The 9965-nt window shown below is 39.4% G+C and overlaps 1 protein-coding gene across 2 annotated transcripts; it reads right to left on the bottom strand.

Annotated features, from left to right (window-relative positions):
• Positions 1–1186: 1186 nt before the first annotated feature.
• Positions 1187–9488, bottom strand: LOC113008255 (sterile alpha motif domain-containing protein 9-like). 2 transcript variants are annotated; one of them, XM_026145554.1, is made up of 4 exons: positions 8827–9488; positions 7031–7088; positions 6879–6943; positions 1187–6699 (listed from the first exon to the last, which is right to left on the bottom strand). In XM_026145554.1, the coding sequence occupies exons 3-4, from the start codon at positions 6900–6902 to the stop codon at positions 2227–2229; spliced, it is 4497 nt and encodes a 1498-aa protein (XP_026001339.1). In that variant the 5' UTR covers positions 6903–6943; positions 7031–7088; positions 8827–9488; the 3' UTR covers positions 1187–2226. The 2 variants fall into 2 exon arrangements, with proteins under 2 accessions (XP_026001339.1, XP_026001338.1); XM_026145553.1 differs by having other exon boundaries at positions 8841–9488.
• Between the last annotated feature and the right edge of the window lie 477 nt (positions 9489–9965).

Raw genomic sequence — 9965 nt, 5'->3', positions numbered from 1 at the left:
CTCTGGAGCCATCCAAGTGACAGGTATCCCACCTAGCTGCTGCATAGAGATCTATTATATTTACACTGATTGTCCAGTAAAGGCAGGGCAGCCCCCTTTTTTGAAATTTTCTTACCATGACGATATTTTTGAAACCATTAACGTGTAAAGCAAGTCCTTGGGATTCTTATGGTTCAAAAACCATTTAAAAATGAGTTACGGGCTCAGATTTAGAAACAGTTTATCAAGAGGTGCGCCGGGGCAAATTTAACAGGGATATAGAGTGACAGTGAGTGATGAGAGATGATATCACCGTGGCAACTGACAGCTGATTCAAATGTGGGCAATTATTTTCAGGCCGTGATTTTAAATCAGTTCAACTGGATCATTTGGATTAGCAGATTACATCTCAGGCCTGTTTCTGATTGGTGGATTTAATTTGAACAGGCATCTTATTAGAGTATGGACAATTAATATCAGGATTTTAATTAAATCACCTAAGGGCTCAGACAATTTGATCAACTGGACTTTTTTAAAACCACTTTAATGTGTTTTTACTGTCAGCATACAGTATGGAGGGGGACAGCCACAGAGATGTTCAACTAAAACCCAAAATACCATTATAAAAGCTACAAAATGATTTCAGCTGCAGACACTGTTCAGCTTGTAATTCAGAATTACTTCTCTCTCACACTGTTGGCTTTTCCTAATAAAACAAATGAGTTGCTGCCCCCTGGTGGTACGTTTTAGTTAAATTCTGCAAAAGCTCTACCTCTCTATATTAGTGTACTTAACTACTTAAGTAGTTTGTAGACAAACATACACTGAATGTTAGCGTACTAACATTGTACCTATTAATATTAAAATGCCCTTTTAGCAAATTAAACTGTTTTCCATTGCAGGTTAATATCATCCAAAATCGAAGATGCATTAAAGGCCTTCACAGAAGAAATGCAGTGGTGATGTTCACTATCTTGTGTCAGATTTAGAAATGTAATCTCTTATTGATGTGTGTCACATGGTGAGCCACCTGCTGCTTAGCCATGAGTGTGAGAGAGACTAGATGTGTCTCTGGGGGCCATGAACTTATACTCACAAAGCCCAGAAAGTAGCACCCACATTCAGCGAGACTCCATACTTTACCTATCATCCTGACCCACAGGTATAATGATAGGTAACACCATGTGGAGCCCGTGTGTTCACAAGCCTGTGCAGGGCAGGGGGGAAGTAGATGGGAAGATAAAAGAGGGCAGCACTGCCCTGTTAACCATTCACTTTTTAACATATTAGCTGCCTAAATATATGCATTTTATTGTTTGCATGACAATAAACTGTAGTTATCCATTTTTAACTATATATCCTGCATTGTTTAATGTTTCATAAATACTATTTCTTCCTTTTTGGTCTGTCATCCAAAAAAAGCATAAAGCACCTCACACTTTAGGCTGTATGAGGAGCAGTCACAGGGTTATATAATGCAAATGCTTCTTAGAGCTTTTGCATATGACCTAAACTGATCCATTCAATTTCATTCCCCCCTAATTTGAACATAGTTATGCACTTCTTCATTTCTGGAGTCTACATATAACTATTAGAGTGCATGTGCAGTGCATTTTAAAGTAACCCTTACATAGTAATGTTGCAGTACATCTTTATTAGGTAGAAAAGGTATTGCAAAATTCAGTGCTAGATTTTACATGGAAACCAAAAAACAAATCATGTTGCAAAAACTGCAAAAGTAATATAAGACAATATGATAAAACGTCAAGTGTTGGAATTTTAAACGTTAGACAACTTCATATACAACTTAGTTGTATTAATCAAATAATCATTATGCAAAAAATTAGTAGTACAAAAGTACACAAATCAAATATAAATGTACTATAAAAATGATTTAACTATACTATTAAATCCATCATATATCACTTTCAGTCATATAACCTAAAACGCGCCAACCAGTAACAGTTACATTCATTTTCAAATATCACATATCAGTTATTAAAAAAGACTAACATTTGCAGTGACTTGTGAGTTACAGTGTAAATGTTGTTAAGACATTGCTCAAAGGTTTTGTATGACAAATGCCCCCACCCCTTGCAACAATAACAAAAATACAAACATCATTTATGTAAAGTACACAGGAAAACATAATCACATATAAGCCAAAGACGACAATTATGCAGATGTCCAGTGCAAACTCTGCCAGAAAAAGCTAGCGTGTCTCATCTCTGTCATGACCATGCATAATCATTTTTGTCCAATGTCAAATGCAACAGGTCCTCTCATGGAGAAACCTATGAAGAATGACACTTTTGACCCCTCTGCATGCCCACTAATCTGGCTCCGATACATTGGGGTGACTGGAAGACCAGTATCTGCCATTATGCAATCACTATGCACCTCCCCTGTGACCCTATAAAGGAGCTCCTCCACCTTCTTCTCCTTCCATATTGTGCCACTTCCCCACATGGAGGCAAACTGCTGTTGCCCATCCACGATGCACTTTTTGATCTCTCCAATGTGGACCAGTCGTTCATAACCAGGCTTCTTTCCCAGGAGGAAATGAATAACGGGACTCTTGCCATTGTACACTTCCTTCATCTCTGCATGATAAGAGGTTTTCATCTGTGAGATGTACCTTCCAAGTTCTCTGTATACCGGACGGTTTGGCTCTGGCCATAACAGCAGAACTGCAATGAAGTAGAGCGGCAAACTCTCACTCAGTGGGATTTGCCCACAAAGAACTTGGGGGAGAAGATTTACCATGGTTTCATATGGCTGTAACAGATGTGATCCCAGTTTAAGACGACTCAACACAACATTGACATAGATAAAGTTCACTTTCTCCTTTGGAGTTGGGTTACACTGCCAAATAAAGAGATACTGTCTAGCAATCTTTTCCAACTTTGCAGTTGAGGTTTCATTTGAGAGACAGCTCAGAATCCCAGAATAGGTGTCAGCCTTTTCCTCTTCCAGGAACTGTCTCGTCTGGTGTAGTTCCAACTTAGTGTACAAGGTTTTATTCTTCAAAAGAGATGCAGAATCTGTCTTACAGAAAACCTTTGCATAATTTCTGAAACATCTGAAAAGCTCATTTTGGGACATTTGCTCACGGCTATCTTTCATTCCAAATCTGGAGCCCAGATTTACATAAAAATTGTCAAGGAAGTCTATGTTCTTCTTCATCCTGTATTTGAGGTTGTAAAGTACATCCTCAAACTGTTTCAGAATGACATAGTAGGGTTTGTTTTTGGTGTGCCAACGATCCTTACTTTCTAGGTCGTAAAGTTTAAGATCTCCAGAAAGAACCTGGCTCATTATGTCATGACGAAGACCATCAGAAGAGAACACAGGGGTCTTTGCCAGCACATCAGTGACAAGCACACCAACCTGAATTTCTCCCAGGCAGCCAGAGGTGTTGAAAGTACAGTTGTCTGTTTTGATTTGTAATCGTTGGAGTGACTCCTTCTTTGCAAGGTTCTGTGTTTCCTGGAATGCTTCCAATGCTGACTGAGCCAGTTTCAGAAGTGTTTTCAGTTTCTCTGGACGGATGGGTTCTTCCTTGCAGTCTGCAATGGCATTCTTGAGCTCATGCTTGATCACTTGTGCTGATGTATCTGCAATATAGGAGTTGTCTTTGTAAAGATCTTTTGCTTTTTTTGCCCAAAATTTTGCCTCTACAAAATCTTTCTTTCTTAGGTAATAGTACCGGGCGAGTAACTGGGAGACAATGGGATCTTTCTCATATCTCTTTGAGGCATTTTTTAACACCATCTCTTCCAGTCCAGGTGTTTCATGTGCAATGTCCTGAATGAGTGGAGAGAACTGTGATTCCTCTAATTCATGATATCGCTTGACCAAAATGTGGTGAACATCTTGCAGGAGCTTGCTTTTGCCTTGTGTGCTTTCATAAAACGTGTCTGTGTTCAGCAGAAGGTCAGCAATTTCAACTTTTTTCACATTGTGTGTTGCTTTAAGTTCCAACAAACACTGCTTTGCAATTCTTGAGTGAATCATTTTCACAGCTCTGAAGACTACCTTACCCTGAACTGAACAGCTGGTTATAAAAGTAGAAAATTTTCCAAAACCACATTCAACTTTGTTGGATCCACAAAACGGTTTTGGTTGAAGGTCAAGGAATTCCTCACACAGAGAGACTGATAGAGAGGCCCCGTGGCAGTAAACATCCAACAGAACTAAAACTGCAAGAAGCTGGGCATTTTTCTGATTCATATTGAAGCTCTTCAGTGTGTTGCGGACCACACTCTCAATGTATTCTGACTTAAAGTTCTTCTTCATGATCATGAAACCATAGAATGTTTCAGTGTTTTTGTAAGTTTTCTCTATTTCGACTAGTTTTTCCTCAAACTGTTTCTGTTCCCTCTCAGAGAGATTATTTCCAATGAATACAGTATCTGCAGTTTGCCCAGTCGTTTCAGAAGACTCTGATCTCATGCAGTTCAAGACAACCACCTGCGCAGACTTAGACTGAATTTTTTTCTCTTCGCATTCTTTTTCAATGAGCTGCTGCAAGTCAAATACTTTTTCCATATCATCAAAGTCATCTATCATCAGCAAAACAGGGACACTTGGCAGCTGCTCCTGATATTTATACATGAGAAGTTTGGTCACCTGACTGGCTACTTCAGCAAAGTCAGCATTGTTGTTCCTGAGGACAGCACAACGAAATGTGTTCCGGAGAGACCACAATATGTGCATGGCCAAAGTTGTCCCACCACATCCAGGTACATGCATGAGGTTAAACAACACACAGGCTTTTCTCAGAGAGGATAAATCAGGTATGATTGTATCCTTGATGTAGTCAAAGTGGTCTCGTTTGATAAACGGTGTGGATCCGGGCTGCTCCGAGAAATAAAAATTCCACCACGTCACCTTTCCACCCTTGTAGAAGTTCTCCTCTATCACATTTTTTTCCTCATTTCCTCCTTCACATTGGTTCACACAAAGGACATCTAAGGTACTCAGACTTCGCTCCACTTTCTTCTCAAATAGCACTTTGCTTCCCCCACCACACGGTAGGAAACGACTGGATCTGCGATTCTCTGACCAAAGGCTAAGGATAGTGCCATTGACTTCTGCAAAGCTGAGATCATGTATGCATCTACCTGAGATGTTGATTCCACATCGAGCCTCAATTAAGTCTCTCCAGGAGTTGAATGCTTTGTCATTGTCACATATGCAAAGGATCTGATCTGTGCCTCTGAGTTCCTGCCAGAATGTACTGAAAGTCTCCACAAGGGGGTCCATCTTCTCACTTACTCTTGACAAAATTAAAAAAATGACGAGGAACCTCTTGTTTGGAAGGACATCTTTGCGACACAAGAAGGAAATCACATCTCTGATGGAGGCTCCCTTGTCCATTAACCACTGGTCAATGTCTGAGGGCAACTCATGCTCAATGCCTCCATTGCAGAACACCCAGCTGGTGTTTTGCGTTAATTTCAACTTGTTCGCAATGTCTTCAACTCCTTCTGTGATTTTATATCGTGCCGGTGAATGAATATTTACTGGGCTCTGCTGGTCAAAATATTGCTCTAATCCCTCTTTAGCTGATTCTGGATCAAAGTCCAACACCGCTGTTGGGTTCAGATCTACAAGAAATTTTAGATAATCTAACTGGCTTGGGTATGATTTGTTAGTTATTATCACATACTGCTCAACATTTGATTTATCTAAAGACAGAGAGCCACCAGTGATCATGTGACTGAGTCTAGAGCCCTGAGTGCTGTTTTTTATCACACTGAGGTGCTTCTCTTCTGCCTTTTTCCGGAGTTCTAATTGCTGAGCCATACTTTCTAGAAACTGCTCGTACTCTCGCTTGTTTGGTTGCACAAGAAGATCTCTGCTGCTACCACCATCACGGATAAAGAAACATTTTGATGGTTCTGATTCAGTTTCTTTCATTTTGCCTTTTTTCTTGCCCTTTTTTATGGTGTTTGTGTGGTAGCCGTTTTCTTTACAGATCGTAGTCTCTGGAACAACGTCGACTTCTATGACACATTTGTCAGATAATGTCGTGTTCTTGTTGAGAACTTCAACAAATCGTGGAGGTTTGATGCATGTCTGAGCAGCTTGTTTATGTTTATGTTCAAAACACCCATTAATGGCAGATTTTAGTTCATTTGCAAAAGCCTCTCTGTCCTCAACAACCACTCCCAACACTTGACCGTGGGTGAACTCCGGTTTGTCTCCTATTCCAAAATGTATGGTGCCGTTGGTGCGGCTGTTCATGCAGGCAGCTGCAAAGCGAATGACCTCAGATGTGAACTTCTTCATTTTAGTTTCTTCTGTTGTGCTGGTGAAAGCTTTGTACTCATGGCAGGGTTCAATCAAATCTGAGGCACCTGATTCTGTAACATCAAGAATGCTGCTTTCCGTGTATCTGAATGTATCGTGGTATCTACAAAATGGATACGGCTTGCACGGTTTCCCAGGCTGGTTTCTAGAACCTACTGGCTCTTCTTTTTTAAATTTCACAACTTCATCTCTGGCACGAATGAGAAGTTTAGCCGGTCCAAAAGTCACACCAATTTTGGTTAAGTCAGTTGTATCTAAAAGCAGAAGACTTTCACCATTGATGTCTTCATTAAACAATATTTCAGCAACTTTGTCATCCACGCGATCCAATTGGAGAACCCATTGCCTCACTTGATGTTTACTCCAATCTTGTATGTCTGATGACAGATCATCTTCCTGGCACTGAAATATAAAGTCCAGTTAACATTCCTAATTTCTAAATTAATTATTAGACACTTCAATATTTAGTGAATATGTCTAGTATTATGTGGAACAGTTTAAAACATGAACCTATGTTTTAATTTATAAAAGCTCACTTCTTAATATTTGTTTTATTGAAGCATTTTTCAATTTTTACTTACCTTCATTTCACCTTGATCTGCCATGACAGTACTGCTTCCTCTTTCACAAATATAGATTAGTGATGCTACAAAATAATTTAAATAGAAATATTAGCAATAGAGGAAAAGTAACTGTATTGATTGTAACTCAAATTAAGCAAGTTCAGCCTCACCTTAATTTTTCCTGATCATCAATGATGGCTGGTCAACTTTTCACACATATTGGTAATGCTGCAAAAAAGTAGAAGTATTATAAACACATGGCTGAGGCAGTTTAGGAGTAACAAGGGAGGGATTTAAGAACCAACGAGACTAATTTATTTAGTTTCAGGGGGAATATGTATGACATTGTTAATCTCAATAATCGTTAAGATGTGCTTTGCTATACAGGATTTCAGTATATATACAGTTTTTGGTCTCCTTTATTTCTGTGGTCTCGATAGGTGCCAAGTATTGATTACAGGGTGGGCTGTTTAGCAATTGGTTACCCAGCAACCACACAATTGGAATTCATGTAGTATATGACTTAGCATTGTCTTCATGAAATAAGTAAGAACTTGAAAAAGATGTAATCTGGATGGCAGCATATATTGCTGAAAACCTATAAGTTACCATAAGTTGGCACCTGTGAAACTAAAAACTGGAAAAACAGTATAGTGCTAAACAAATATTTTGAATAAAATTTGTATAATTTGACTGTCTTTTGAAAGAACATCCCAGAGAAGGTGAGCGTTTTTAAAGTAAATATGGGGAATTCATCATTCTATGAAACTGGGCAATTATTTCAACAATTTAATAAATGAAAGATTCAGAGACTCTAGAGAGGTTTCTGCACACAGGAGCCAGGACGCAGAGCTTAGATCTTGATAGGGTTCAGGCCTGTACTGCATTAGAAACAGACCTGTGTTGGAGATCACTGCATGACCTTACAAACACTTCTGAAAAGTGTCGGCAGTTAACACAGCTCTTTGTTGCATTCACACATGCAAGGAACAAACACAGAAGCAAGATACAGAAACACTGCTTCCTTCCTTAAAACCAGGAAGCAGCCTGTGGTCTCACCACTTATCCTCAGTTCAGTTCAGTTCTTTTTTTATTTCAAAGAGGATGTTTAGTTACATCGAGACAGCAGCCTCGATAATACGTATAATAATACAGGTCAGCTGTGGTCAAGGCATTTAAATTACTGTAAGCAGGAGAGCTAACACAAATCAAACATCACAGTTCTACAGTCATGAGAGCTCTGAAACAGAAGTAGTGCTCCCACTTCTTTATCCATTACAAGGAAGAGGGGAAAAGTCACAAACTTATCACACCACACATCACGAGGCTCGTTGTTTTGTGCCCTTGGCGTTATTAGCACCTGCAGAGGGAGTTGTCTTCTCCAACTACTGAGGCTGAAATAAGTTAATATAGTTTTAGAAACTTACACTGAACAGTCTATTACAGTGTTAAAACTAGGCATATGCATAAGCCACTTAAACACTTTAAATGAGAATAATAGAAATTTTCCATTACAATTCCAAATGACTCCCCACATTTTTTAATGGTTCTAATCCTCTTCCGTACTTCTGATTCAGAAGCACACCAGTGGTTTCAGTGGTGTGCTCTACAATGCCAGCTAGAGGTTAGACTAAAACCAGGAAGTGGCTTTAGTGTTTAATGTTTTTGTTCAACCCACAAATCCAAAAGACTTAAGGCAACAGAACCAACAGAATCATTCAAAAAACTGGTTAAGGACCCGAGCCGACTGACTTTTTTCTTTTTAGATGTGATACAGTAGGTATTAAGTGGAGACAGGAAGATATGTAATGTAAGGTAATATAAGTAAGCGAAGTGTCATCATAGAAAGGCAAACCCTGTAAAGTAAAACGAAGAACCACAAAAAATAACTGGTTGCATCCTTACTACGCATTTACTATTTTTCCATTTATCTTTATAACAATGAAGGCTCAAAACAAATACTGACCAAAACTCACTCACATTTCATTCAGTCCGCTCTTCAGTCCTCTCGGTTTAAAGCTGAGCTCCGTAGCCAGGTTAATGTAGCGGTTTTGGAGAGCAATAAAACAAAGAGGCTTCTCCTCCTTGTTTGCGGAGGATACAGATGAGAGAAGACTGAGGAAGAAGACTTCAGCTGGGCGGGTCATTCTCAGGAATTGAAACCTAACCAAAACTGTCCGTGTGTTTCGATTATTCTTTCCGAAACGATACTTGTTGCGAGATGGGTGACTTCCTCCGTGATTTGTCAGCATTGTATCATGTTCTTTTCGTCGTCTTGATTAATTGTGAAACGATATTGTAAATCCTTTGATCCCGGAAACCCTCCCAAATGAGTCAGTGCGTCAGTCCATGAGGTCCTTGAAATGTTCCACTGGGAGTGGAAAAGTGGAAAGATTCAGTTCCAGGGTTGAAAGAGCGCCCTCCTTCTCAACTGAATAGTTAAACTGAATTTTAAAACACATGTATAATATCTAAGAGCTGAAATTTAACTGAGCTGGGAAAAAATTTGTGAAAAATTAAAAACTGAGGGATTAAAAGCATCCTCCTACTGCGCATCACTGCATCGATCTCCGCCGTGGCTCCCAGCAGCGGGTGCCACAGCTGAACGTGAAGCAACAGCGAGGTACTAAAAGTTGCGGTTCCACTTATGTCCCCTTGAGGCTCCAAAGTCCCCATAGATGTCCACGTTGAGACTTTGGACCTATTTTCTACCGTCATTGCTTTGGAGTAGCGAAACACACCCCACCTATCATTTGCTGGATGTTAAGAGATCTGAATTTAAAAACGACTGTTAAATCGCAGTTGTTTTTTTTAACTGGAAGGACTCAATGGGGTATGGCCCTTATTCATATAAAATATATAGTGCTAATGCAACAGCACTTTTCTGTTCATCTTTGACTAACACATGTACATTTGTAGTATAAAATCACCCTGTGTGTTCTCAACAGTGGAAACAAAATCAAAGTATATAACCGAGTAAGTAGAATAACACTTCACGTTTTCTTCAGTTAAATGATCACAGCTGGGCCAAGTGCAATCACCCTGATCACTGATGACTTTTAAATGACTTCTTATGAGACAATCTACAAAAGAAAGCAATCTGTC

Source organism: Astatotilapia calliptera, chromosome 16, assembly GCF_900246225.1.
Source record: "Astatotilapia calliptera chromosome 16, fAstCal1.2, whole genome shotgun sequence".
Classification (NCBI taxonomy): Eukaryota; Metazoa; Chordata; class Actinopteri; order Cichliformes; family Cichlidae; genus Astatotilapia; species Astatotilapia calliptera.
This window is presented reverse-complemented; position numbering and strand designations above follow the sequence as displayed.